The 13122-nt window shown below is 45.8% G+C and overlaps 1 protein-coding gene and 1 pseudogene across 1 annotated transcript; both read right to left on the bottom strand.

Moving 5' to 3' along the window:
• Positions 1-288: 288 nt before the first annotated feature.
• Positions 289-5891, bottom strand: LOC132206496 (ferritin, middle subunit-like; annotated as a pseudogene).
• Positions 5892-7124: 1233 nt separating this feature from the next.
• On the bottom strand, positions 7125-12987 carry LOC132206495 (ferritin, heavy subunit-like). Its single transcript, XM_059640683.1, has 5 exons — positions 12910-12987; positions 10145-10291; positions 8689-8814; positions 8111-8254; positions 7125-7166 (listed from the first exon to the last, which is right to left on the bottom strand). The coding sequence occupies exons 1-5, from the start codon at positions 12985-12987 to the stop codon at positions 7125-7127; spliced, it is 537 nt and encodes a 178-aa protein (XP_059496666.1).
• Positions 12988-13122: the final 135 nt, after the last annotated feature.

The following is a 13122-nucleotide window of genomic DNA, read 5'->3' as shown; positions in this document are numbered from 1 at the left end:
ATACTGAGAATATAGTGTTTATTGGTCAGGGTAGGGCCCAATGGGGGGAAAAAAAAAAAGAAGAGATATACCAGGCAATAAAATGTGAGGCTGGATGAACACAGCAGGCCAAGCAGCATCTCAGGAGCACAAAAGCTGACGTTTCGGGCCTAGACCCTTCATCAGAGCCTGTGCTCCTGAGATGCTGCTTGGCCTGCTGTGTTCATCCAGCCTCACATTTTATTATCTTGGAATCTCCAGCATCTGCAGTTCCCATTATCTCAGATATACCAGGCAGTTGAGATTGTTTCACACCTCTGCTGCTTCCGCCAGCTGGATTGAAATCAGAGCCTGCTGGGCCTCTTCCTTTAGACCTTGGTGATCAGGCAGCTGGGTCAGTAGATAAAGGGCTGTCTTCACTTTGTGTTGCTGTCATCATTCAGGCAATAATTGAGTACGCAGGATGGCTGAGGCGGGGAAGAGATTAAGGGAAATGTGCAATTGAACACCACTATCCCAAATTCTATCAGGCTGGGTAGAGAAGTCTATTTAGAAGGTGTGGGAACTTCCTGTCACCAGAGGAAGACAATTGCTTTGAGCTACAGTTGAACCCACCATCTCCAGAAGTGCACTAATTGTCCTCTAGAAGAAAGCCAATGCCACAATTGACAAATTCCAACCTTATCCTATTTGGAGGAGAAACACCTTCAATTTCCACAGGACTAACCAAAAAAAACACTCCATCGAGTTACATTCTAATGTGGGGATAGTGAGCTATTCTGTGAAGGGTTGCCTAATCCAATTAGAAATTGGACCAATCAAATGACAGAAAACGAATTGGCTTCAAGCAAGAGCTATCACCCAAAGTATTCAGAGCTCTGAATGATGGACAATAAGCAAGATCAACACATCATTTTATTCATTTCCATTTAGCTGGTACAGCCATTACATTCTTTGCTACAAAAGTCCCTTCTCCTTGGAAGGAGACAGGTTGTCCAGGGTGAAGTGGGGAATGCATTCAGACCAAGCAGACAGTACTCCAGGCCACACTAACTGCTGTCCTCCAGGGAGAGCCTGTCAAACAGGTATTCTCCCATCCCATTCTCAGGGGCTCCCAGGCGCTTCAGGTTGGTGATGTAGTCCCCGAGTTGCTTGATGATCTCCACCTCCTCATCCAAATAGTGATTCTCCAGGAAGTCACACAGCTGCAACAGAGGAATATGACAACTGGGTGCATTAACACTATCCAAGACAATTTCAGAATTCCCACTGAAAAAAACAGGCTTTACCATACTAGTTCCAGACAGCCCTGAAAATTTAGCTAACACCTGGAAAATCTGTGTCGGTGATGACAATAGGATTTCAGCTGCTCCATCTTGCTGCTTGTGAAGTGGAGCTGAGTTGGATGGTGATGGACAATGATCATTCCACTGTAATGCTCCCAAGTGAGAATGGGAATTCAATGGCCAATATCACTTCATCACTCCCAATGGATTGCCTTCCAAACTCCCATTTCACTTCATTACTGATCACCATGTAACAACTGCTCAGCAGCATGGACCCAAAGTGATCAGTGCACACCTGTGAATTTCCAATCCACACAGACCAACCAATGAAGTGTTACCCTGAGGGTCTCGCAGTGATGAGAATGAAGTGGTGAAGCTTACATGAGGGTCAGTCTGGGCCGTGGAGAGTTGGTGTAGATCCAGCAAACTCTGGTTCACATTCTTCTCCAGATCCAGGGCAACCTGCAGCGCCTGCAGACTGTTGCCCACTCATCCCTCTCTGGCTTCTGAGGATGGAAAGAAGGACAGGTAAGCCTCAGAAACAACATCCCTGCAGCATGCATCAGGCCATTCTGCCCACTCATGACCATCTGAAGAGCATCCAACCTGGTCCTAGCCCCAGCCATGTAATCCTGCATTTTTCATGCCCTATCCTACCCTGCACATCTTTGGACTGTGGGAGGAAGCCTATGTAGAGATGTGGTGAACATGTCAACTCCAGAATTAAGCTTGTGCCCCAAGCACTGATGCAGTTGTGCTAACCACCGCCATCCCTGAAGTCCTTAGGAAGAACAGATCAGTTATTTAAGGAATTGCTTTCACCTAGCCCTATTTGCTTCTTCCGAAAGGAGAGTCAATTCACAACCAGGTCATAGTGGGGATAAGAGTTATGTTTGCACAGAATTGTCAGTGCCCATCTGATGGCATCCCAAGGAAGATATTCACAACTTAATCCCAGGGCTCGTTAAGCAGTGGTACTGTCCCTAGGTTTGGAGCATAGGCCCAGGTTGAAGTCCCACTTGTGCTTATGGCTTCATCTCGGACTGACCTGAATGATCAAAAGCATCACTACTATTTAATTCATTGAAGGGACAGCAATATGTTGACAATAAAAGGAACCAAGAGAACAAGACTAGAGATATTTCAAGGATCCATAAGTGTAGACAGGGTGGGGAAGTTGGCTTCCACAATGCCCTTCCCCATTTCTTGGGGCGCAGTACAGGGACTCCAGTCTTGTCACAAACTTTGCAGCATTGGCCATGCAAAGGTGGAATACTGTGTGGTGACCAGAGCCACAATGGCACTGGAAGGGTCACCAGGATGTTGCCCCAAGACTGAAAAATCCATTAAAAGGAGAGATTAGATTTCTCACTCCAATCCTCAGAGTGAAGTCAGTTGAGATGTTTATGTGATGGCATTTGATTAGTGTGGAGTCTTGATAGTAGATGGGGAGTGTCTGCTATGAGGGGGTGGGGAGAAAGAGACATTAAGACCAGAGGGCACTGATGTGAGGAGTCAGCAGGTTAGAGGAATCCTTTGCCCAGAGGGTAGTGGAAAAATAATATGGGGGGGGTGGGGCAGTGGGGGAGGCATCTCCTGCTGCAATATTTAAGCAGCTTCTAGACAACTACCAATGCCATGGGGGCTGTAGACCAAGTGCAGTAAATGGGATTAATGTGGTTTGGTGTTTATCGGGTCAGCATGGGGTGGGGTGGTGTGGGGGGGCGGGGGTGGGGGGGGTGGAGAAGCAGCAGGTGGAGGGGAGCCAAGAGGCGTGTTTCTAGGATTTCTTTCCTTTTCATCAAAAGGAGGGGAGCCAAACAAAACAGTTTTCACTTTCTTTCAGGACATGAAACCACACCATAAGCAGCCATTTCTCACATCTCCTCCCCACTGCCTGCCTTCTCCAACTCCAACCTTCACATCCTTTACCACATTAAAATCTTGTCACTACTAACAGAAAACACCATGAGCTACCATTCCTGCACACCACACCATGCCCCCCTCCCAAACTCCAACCTTCACATCCTGGAGGAGGACTCTGCCTCCACGCTGATTCTGGAATTTCAGCAGCTTCTCTGCATGTTCCTGCTTCTCCTGGGACTGATCTTTGAAGAACCGGGAGACATGGGTGAGGGCAACATCATCCCGGTCAAAGTAGGACATCTAGAAGGGAGATAACATGTTAAAGCCCATTAAACACATCATTGACCCCATTTCTCATGCTCAGAACTGGAGGACTGGTTTAGTCTAAAGCAAACTAATGATTCAATCAGCTGAAAATTGTTGACACCTTACAATGTTCACTAATGGTGTTGCAAAATTAGCCAGCAGCTCCTTTAATTGGAGGAAACCAAACAACCCCAGCTTCTTCCACGTAAGATGCAAATTCAGTGTTTTGGTTTGTAAACCCTGCTGAATTGTTTGGGGGGGGGGGGGTGTCTGGCACAGCCTGGAGAGAAAAGCTGAAAGCACATTTCTACCATCTAGCCTCCAGAAATGGATGGAAGTGGTAACTGAATAGGGTTTAAACAAGTGCCAGGAGCTGGAATGCAGGATGTGCACAGGGTCAGGCAACTTCCAGTCATTACATGTCTCCCCTGGTGCTAGAGTAACATGCAGATGCTGGACATTAATATAGCTGGTAGGTACAGGTCTTCTGCAACCAATTGGATCAGATGTACTGTATTTTTTTTTACATAAAGCAGCTCTACAAGAGATGCTGTTTGCAGTATGCAGGAGAATGAGGGCGATTAGGAGAATCTTGGTGCTAAAGGAGAGCCTGCCCAGTGACAGCCTTTGGCTTGTTGCAGCAATAGTTTATCACATTTGTTTATGCCATGCACTCAGGTTGCCAGAAGCTTGCAAAGCAAAGCATTAAAATTCACAACTGAAACAAGATCAAATGTTCAGGAGACCTAATGGTATCTGCAGGACTGTGTGACCTATAGATTATTGACTTGTTCAAAGCTGGAGAGCTCAATTTAGCTTATTCCAAGAGGCTAAACTATTGTTTTCCCCACTCATTTCACTCACTTTTCAACTGAGATTCACAATCCAACAAGTTACTGCTGATTAGGAACAGTCTATTGACATCAAAAGAAGAAGTTGTTCTTTGGTAGAATCCTGGTGAGAAGTTAGTTTAATCCTCAAATACAAACTAAAAGTTTAAAAAAGTGGTTTAATTGGGTAGTTAAGTTGTAGAAGGTGAAGAATAGTGGGGATTTTATTATCAGCACACAAGATTCCCTATTGAGTTGGGACAGTGGTCAGTGACTAAAACCCAACAATTGGTTCACTAGTTAAAGCTATTCCCACCTCCCAAAAAGGTAGTTATAGGGACTTTATCCTCATGTCCCTAGATAGGACTTCCTTCCAATAGGCACAAGCCCAGAGAGTGATGAATATTCTCCATGTGTCTGGAGAAAAGTGGAGCTGCAACGTGCAAGAAGCAGACACCATCCAGGACAGAGCAGCCCACTTCGTGGGGACTGCATTCACCACCTCCTTTCAGGGTCCATTATCTACCAGGTCCCCTGCAGCACTCACCAAGGGGACCTCAACACCTTCTGAACACATTCTACTCCTTGGAAGGGCACAGGGGCACCACCACATGGTGGGAGGAGCCAGTTTGTTTCTTTATCTGGTTAAATGGTAAAGGAAGAACATTTATTTCTTCACCTCTGGGTCAATAGCCTCAGCATGTTCCAGCAGCCCCCTTTTGGGGGCGGGGGGGTCGGGGGGGGCAGGCACCTATAACAAGTCAACTTTCTATAGGTTGTGAAGTGATGGATCAAACCCACTTCATGATATAGAGCACAGAAAGCCAAAATAATATCGGAGACCTACTTAAGCAGGGAGCAGCTTGTCTTACCTCAAGGACTTCAGTTCAGCTTAAAAAAATCTGATTTGTCAAATTACTACAACACCTTATTGTAAATACCAAAACCAGTATGTTTGTTTATTTACATGCACAAAACTAAAGCAGATACATCAAGGCAGATTTAAAAAGGTAGTTAGCCAATGGTTATCTGGATCAAAGCTTGACAGTAGTTTAGAAAATTATGGAGAGCCACAGCCAGTTATAGGCAATCACAGCCCAAAAAGGAATTTTAAGATAAATCACAAGATGCTTCACCCTCCATATATCATTGAGACAACTGGGGCCTCAGTTGCTGCATATCAGTATCATATCCCATTGTCACCACATTTACGCTGAATCAAGAAATAGCTAAGAGAGATACAAAAAAAAACAAACAAGTCTACAAGAGTGTTAAAGATAATGGGAACTGCAGATGCTGGAGAATTCCAAGATAATAAAATGTGAGGCTGGATGAACACAGCAGGCCAAGCAGCATCTCAGGAGCACAAAAGCTAAACGTGTGCTCCTGAGATGCTGCTTGGCCTGCTGTGTTCATCCAGCCTCACATTTTATTATACAAGAGTATTAATCTAGTTTGTTTTAAAAAAAAACAGTTCACTTCATAACAGAAGTAACTCCAACCCCACAGGGACAGCACTCACCAATGACTGATAGAGATAGGAGGCAGTGAGCTCCACATTAATCTGCTTGTTGACAGCAGCTTCACAATCCTGGTGATAGTTCTGACTGATCTGGGAGGCCATTTTGTGATAGAAACAGCTTTCCTTATCCAACAAAACCAAATTATAAATATAGAAAGAAAACCAGCTACACCTAAAATAGCAATGCCATTGGGCTCTATTTATACTCCAGGAGAAGACCCTCATTTTTTGAGCAGGAAATGACATCATCAGTGATGGCCAATCACTCTTGTTAATCAATTGATCAGTTGCCACGTCCAATCAGTGCAGGATGGGAATTGGATCCAGAAACCAGAATTGACAACTGGTGGATGATGGAATTGCTGAATGACCTTTGACCTCCTGTGCAAGAACAAATTGTATAAGTTTATCAAGCTGAAAATGAGAATAAAATAGACGTATAATTACCACTTTGATAAGACATTTGGACACTTATGTGGGAAGGAATGGCTAAGAGGAAGATGGGCCAAATGGCACTACAGAGTTTTGGAAACCTGGTCTGTAGGGACTGTGTGGGCAGAAGAGTCTATTTCCATGATGTACGACTTGATGACTGTGCAACAGCCTCCCCCTTTTGTTTGGTACTTTTGGGCGTGATGGGGGCTCAGTGGTTAACACTGTTACGTCACAGCCACAGGGACTCTGGTTCAATTCGAGCCTTTGGCAACATGAGTGGAGTTTGCACATTCTCCCTGTGTCTGCATGGGTTTCCACCATCTGCTCCGACTCCCTCCCCTCGTCCAATGGCCTGCAGATTAGGTCGATTGGCAAAGATAATTGCTGACAGTGACAAGGGGCATTCGGATTTGTTAGATTAGCCATGGGAAATGTGGGATTAAGGGAACAGGGTGTCCCTGAGCAGGAGGTTGCTCAGTAGGTCATTACAAATTTAATCAGCTGAATGGCATCTGCCCGCATTGAGGGATTCTACAGCAAAAACTACAACTTCCTGTTGTTAGCATCGAGAGCAGACATTGTAATCCCATACAGATCAGGGGAATTCCAGCTGACCTCTTGGTAAATGGCTTCTGTGAACGTTTGGGCTGAGTTTTCCCAGATCTGGGCTGGGTAGCTTGTTGGAGTGAATGCTGGGAGAGAAGTGGGGTGTGGTGGAGAAAGGAGGAGGAAGAAGGGGAGGATGGCACATGAAAGACAATTTTGGATTGCTCTTGGGAAAAGCTCAGCCCCAGTGTGAACTGACTCCTTCTTGAGCAAAGATGGAGCGGTCGATGTTACTCAGATGGAGGAATGAAAAAGCCAACCTACAGTGAGTCCAGCCACCCTCCCTCAGAAATGTCAAGAGGGATTTAACCGGGTAGGGGGTGCAACTGCAGTTGGCTGGAACAAGAGATGGGGAGAAAGAGAAGGTCACAGGCCTCCAGTGCTGGTCCTGCTTTGATCCATAACCGGCTCCAAGATCCCTAGGCTACATCCACAGGAGACCAAAAACAACAACGCTGAGAATAGAAAATACTGGTCATGGTAGGGCCTCACTGGGGAGGTTACACCAGATGAGTCAAGCCTGTGTCTTTCCTAACTTAGCTGGTTCCTGCAACTGGATTTAGAGCAGAACTTGATATATCTACTTCCGCCAGCATTTTGTCAACTGATCCAGCCTCCAAATCACAGACTTGTCTTCCCATTAGATTATCGTCCGAGTGACAAATCTCATTGCTCGTGGTGACTGAGGGGAGCCTGTAGGAAGGGAAACCTGGCATTGAACGTAGATATCCCACATCCTATGGAATGGGCGTCTGGTTTATCCCTTCGAGCAGGTACGGGAACTTCCTGTCTCAAAAAGGAAGACAAGTTCTGATCGACAATTGAACCTAGAGTATCCAGAAGTGTACTAATTGACCTCTGGAAGATTTTCCACCCCACAATTGGGGAAACACCAACCTCATCCTACTTAGAGGGGAAAGTCTCGAGTCTCCTGTGTCATGAGAAAAAGGAAGTCCGTCTAGTTACTGTGCAATGATCGAGAGTGAGTAAATACATCCATTGAAAGGTTGTTTTCATGTCCAATTAGTAATTGGGTCAGCCAAATTACAGAAAGAGAACTGCCTTCAAGCTCAATAAGACATTTCCCAAAATATCCAGTGCTCTGAATGATGGACAATAAGCAAGATCATAAATGATTTTATTCATTTGCATTCAGCTGGTACAGCCATTATTCTTTGCTACAAGCCTCTTCTCCCTGGAAGGAGACGGGTTGCCCAGGGTGAAGTGGGGAATGCATTCAGAACAAGCAGACAGTACTCCAGGCCACACTAACTGCTGTCCTCCAGGGAGAGCCTGTCAAACAGGTACTCTCCCATCCCATTCTCAGGGGCTCCCAGGCGCTTCAGGTTGGTGATGTAGTCCCCGAGTTGCTTGATGATCTCCACCTCCTCATCCAAATAGTGAGTCTCCAGGAAGTCACACAGCTGCAACAGAGGAATATGACACTTGGTACATTTATACTATCCAAGACAACTTCACAATTCCTACTGAAAAAGACTGAGCCATAACGAGCTCTAGACAGCCCTGAAAATCTAGCTAACAGGTGGAGAATTTGTGCCAGTGAGCACATTTCAGCTGCTTCATCTCACCTTCTTAAAGAGCTCCAAGTTGTATTGTATAGTGCAACAATCCCCAATTCAGCAGTCAAAAAAGTCACATCAGCATTCCCACCAGACTGTAATCCAAATTCCTATTTCAGTTCGGTGTTGAGCAGTTTAACATTGTCATCATAATTATGATGACAAAGGTACAATGTAGCATCTGGACAAAGTTACGTCTGTGAATTTCCACTCCACAAAGACCAACCAATGAAGTTGAGGAGGCCTGGCAGTGATGAGAATGAAGAGGTGAAGCTTGCATGAGGGTCAGTCTGGGCTGTGGCGAGTTGGTGTAGATCCAGCAAACTCTGGTTCACATTCTTCTCCACATCCAGGGCAACCTGCATTGCCTGCAGACTGTTACCCAACTCATCCCTCTCAGGCTTCTGAGGATGGAAACAGGAACAGTTAAGCTTCAGAATCAGAGACTCGCCGCAGCATGGGAGCAGGCCATTCAGCCCATTGAGTCTGCAATCAACCTTCTGAAGAAGATCTCAGATTTACCTGAGCCATTTGCACTGCAATTCCCCCATGGCTACTTCACCCAGCCTGCCCATATTTGGACTGTAGGAAGAAACCTGAACATGTAATCACCAGTCATCAGAGGCCAGAGCTAAACCTGTGTCCCTGGCACTGAGCAACTGTGCCACCCCTAAAACCCACATTCATTACTTGTGAAGTGACTTCACTTTGCTCCATTTATCCTTGATCTGAAGCATGAAGTCATTGTGGGCTAGGGATTTATTTCACACAAAGTTCAACTGTTTGCACCAGTGCCCATTTGGCATTTAGATGAGGACATTGACACCTTAGTCTCAAGGGCTCTTGAGGTAGAGTACCAATCTGCACCTTGCAGGCCAGGCATCTATGTCTCACCTGTGCTGGTGGCTTCATCCATGTCTGAGCAGGATGATCAGACATCACTACTATTTAATTCATTGAAGGGAGCAATGTGCTTACAGTAAAAGGGACAAGCAACAAATGCCCAAGTCCATCCCTCAAGGTTCAGCAAAGGTAGACAGAGTGGGCAAGGGGCTGACATGATGCTGGTCTCCATGATTTGGGGCTCAGTAGAAAGGATGAGTCTTGCCACAAACATGGCAGCATTGGCCAGACCAAAGATGGAATGTAGTGTGGTGACCAGAACCACCATCAGAGGGACAAGGTGGCACTGCAGGGGGTACAGGTGAGGGTCATCAGGATGTTGGCCCAAGATGGAAGCAAAAAAAGACAACAAAAATACAATGATGAGAGGGAGGTTGGATAGCCTGGGATGGTGATCTGATGGAAGTGTGGAAGATCAGGGAGGATGGACAATACACAGTCCCCATGGCAGACATGAAGACCAGATGGCACAGGTTTGAGGAGATTGGAGGACCCACCCACCCAGTCGAGGGTGGGAGAGGTATGGGATGCATTACCTGTGGGGTCAGTGGAGGCAGTTACTCCAGCAACATTGAAGGCTAATCTCAACAACTTCTTCATGCCAGAAGATAGTCGGCTGTGGACTAAGTGCAGGAAATTGTGTTAATCTAGTTTGATGTTTGTGGGCAGCATAGACATGGTGGACAATAGGGCTTGTTTAGAAACTGCCTTCAAAAGAAATCAAACAGGGAAGCCATGCCAAAATAGGATTTTCACATCCCAACAGGACGCAGCACCACAAGAGCTGCCATTCTCTCCTCCACAGCTGCAACCCTCCCACCCAACTCCAACCTTCACATCCTGGAGGAGGACTCGGCCTCCACGCTGATTCTGGAATTTCAGCAGCTTCTCTGCATGTTCCTGCTTCTCCCGGGACTGATCTTTGAAGAACCTGGAGAAGTGGGGGAGGGCCACATCATCCCGGTCAAAGTAGGACATCTGGAAGGGAGATAACATGTTAAAGCCCATTAAACACAGCACTGACTCCAAATTCTAGTTCAGCCTTCTGCAGCAAACTAACTGCCTGGTATGTGAACATGTTTGAGAACCCAATGATGTCCAGCTGTCCAGCAGATCCTTCAACTGGGATCAAACAGAACAATCCCAATTTCCTGTTGGAAACTGGCAAAAGTTTGGCTTAAAACAAACAGTAAATTGCTCAGGCTGCCTGGCACAGCATTATAGCTCTTCTTGTATCCAGCCATGTTTGCACTCACTAACCTTCATTCGAATTGGACAATATTAGTGCCAAACAAACAGCTGAAACAAGCACCAGGAGCTGGAGTGCAGGCTATACTTGAGTAGGGGAGCTGTAACACTATTGCTCCTTTGGGGCTGGCATGGAAATACATGTTAGACACTGCTGTAACAATATAACCAGGAGGAAGCAAGGTTTCTGTGGCCTCAAAACCAGGGAGATTGAATGTACGGTATATTTTATGACTACAAGATATAATAGAGGCGAATGAGAGAAAGCGACAACAAGATAGTGCAAAGGAAAACCTACCCAGTAACTGCCTCTGGATTGTTGCAGTTATAGTTTATAGCACACTAAAATTAGTGCACTCACATCCAGAAGGGGGAGAACAAGGGTCACATGAACAAAACAAATTGAATCAAACTGAGGGAAGGTCAAATATTGGAGAGAAAGAACCAATGTGACCTGTATCTACAGATAATGGCTGATCTAACGTCACTAGTTAACACAAAGCTGGACAACAAAGTTTGGCTTATCCCAGCTGGCACCGTTCTGTTGTTTGTCCACCCATATGTGACTCACTTCCGAACCGAGATATTCACAATCCAATGCCTTGAGGTTTATGAAGGGCTATTCTTCTGATATTTGAAACAGGAGCTAAGAGTTTTGTTGTCGAGGAAGCCTGGTGGGAAGTTATTGTCTTCATGTAGAAGCAGTCAAACAAAATTTCTTGTCTGTTTAACGGGGTAGGGACAAGCTGTGGCAGGAGAGAATAGGAAGGATTTTATAATTGGCACACGTGTTCCCCAAGGGAAATGGGACCCTGGTCAGTAATTAAAACCCGTCAACTGGCTCACCAATGAAAGCTGTACCCACCTCCCAAATGGAGTTTATACGGGCTTCATCCATCTGTCATGAGACATCTTCTTTCTAACAGACAAAAGCTGAGAGTGAAGAAGATTCTCCATGTGTCTGTGGAAGTGGAGCTGCAACATTCAAGATGCAGACACCATCCAGGACAGAGCAGCCCACTTCATGGGGACTGCATTCACCACCTCCTTTCAGGGTCCATTATCTACCAGGTCCCCTGCAGCACTCACCAAGGTTACTTCAACACACACCTTCCAAACACATTCTACCCCTTGAGATACGATGATGTAGAGCTGGATGAAAACATCAGGCCAAGCAGAGGAGCAGGAAGGCTGCTGTTTTGGGCCTAGGCCCACCTTCAGAAGGGTCATGCCCCAAGACATCAGCCTTCCTGCTCCTCTGATGCTGCTTGGCCTGCTGTGTTCATTCAGCTCTACACCTTGTTATCTCAGATTCTCCAGCATCTGCTGTTCCTACTGTCTGAAACATTCTACCCATTGGAAAGTTACAGGTTCACTGCCACCTGGCTAAAGGGGACAGTTTGTTCCCTATCAGGATGGCATAGAGACTGGACCATGAATCTCAGACTCCAGCAGCTAGAGGGGATGCAGGGTGTGGGTGAGGGGGCAGGAGGCAAACATGGTTTGCAGAAGCTTCAACACGCCACACACTAAAGCAGATCAACTTTCTACAGGTTCAGGGATAGGCCACACCCATCTCATGATGGGAGTGCAAAATGCCAAGCAGGCCTCAGCTGAGATCTACTTTAAAAAGTCAGATACCAGTCACACTCAGCCTAACCTCAAGTAGGTTTGCTCAGATTAGCCACAGCAGACTGCAATAGGGAATTATCATTGTCAATATCAGAATTGATATTTAAGTATCACCACAAAAGCAAGCAAATATAAAATCAGATACTTAAACCTGTCAGAAAGAGGGTAACTAGCCAGTGGGTGATTCTAGTCCCACAGTATGATCAATATAATACCTTTCTGAAGTAACCCTACCAACATTTGGTAATCTTAGAGGGAATGACATCTACTGCCAATTCAAACACCAAACTGGCAAATTTCTCCAGGGACACTTCATCCTCCACATATCTCTGAAGGCCAACTGGGACCCAGCTTCAGAGTACATCATTATCAAACCCCATTGGTACAGTAACATTGCCCTTATCCTGAATTAATATTTAGGAAAGGACTACAAAACTCAATCTACAAAGAGAGAGGGTCCAGTTAATTAAATTCAAGAGAAAACATTTACTTCAACTACATAGATCAAGTTTTAACCCCACAGGGACAGCACTCACCAAAGAGTGATTGAGATCGGAGGCAGTGAGCTCCACATTAATCTGCCTTTTGACAGCAGCTTCACAATCCTGGTGATAGTTCTGACTGATCTGGGAACTCATCTTATAAAGGAAAAGCTTGCTTTACTTTCCTCACCACCTTCTCCTGTTTTTGTTACTTTAGGGGGCATGGTATCTTACTGATGAGCACTGCTGCTGCATAGTGCCCGGGACCCACATGTAATTCCAGTCATGGGCGACTCTGACGAGGCTGTACATCGTCCCCGTGTCTGTGTGGGTTCCTTTCCTCCCACAGTCCAGAGACATGCAGTTTACTTTGCAATGGCTGTGGGATAGAAAGATGGGGGCAAGAAGACAGGGTGTGTCTGAACAAGATGCTGTTCAGAGGACAGA

Source organism: Stegostoma tigrinum, chromosome 38, assembly GCF_030684315.1.
Source record: "Stegostoma tigrinum isolate sSteTig4 chromosome 38, sSteTig4.hap1, whole genome shotgun sequence".
Lineage (NCBI taxonomy): Eukaryota > Metazoa > Chordata > Chondrichthyes > Orectolobiformes > Stegostomatidae > Stegostoma > Stegostoma tigrinum.
This window is presented reverse-complemented; position numbering and strand designations above follow the sequence as displayed.

Excerpts from the sequence above, each read along its gene's own strand:
- LOC132206495 (XM_059640683.1), bottom strand. The coding sequence starts at position 12,987 with ATGTACAGCCTCGTCAGAGTCGCCCATGACTGGAATTACATGTGGGTC. Across the intron at positions 10,292-12,909 it reads TGCAGCAGCAGTGCTCATCA|ATGTCCTACTTTGACCGGGA; the intron begins GTAAGATACCAT and ends TCTCCCTTCCAG. Across the intron at positions 7,167-8,110 it reads TTGACAGGCTCTCCCTGGAG|CCAACTGCAGTTGCACCCCC; the intron begins GACAGCAGTTAG and ends CTCTTGTTCCAG.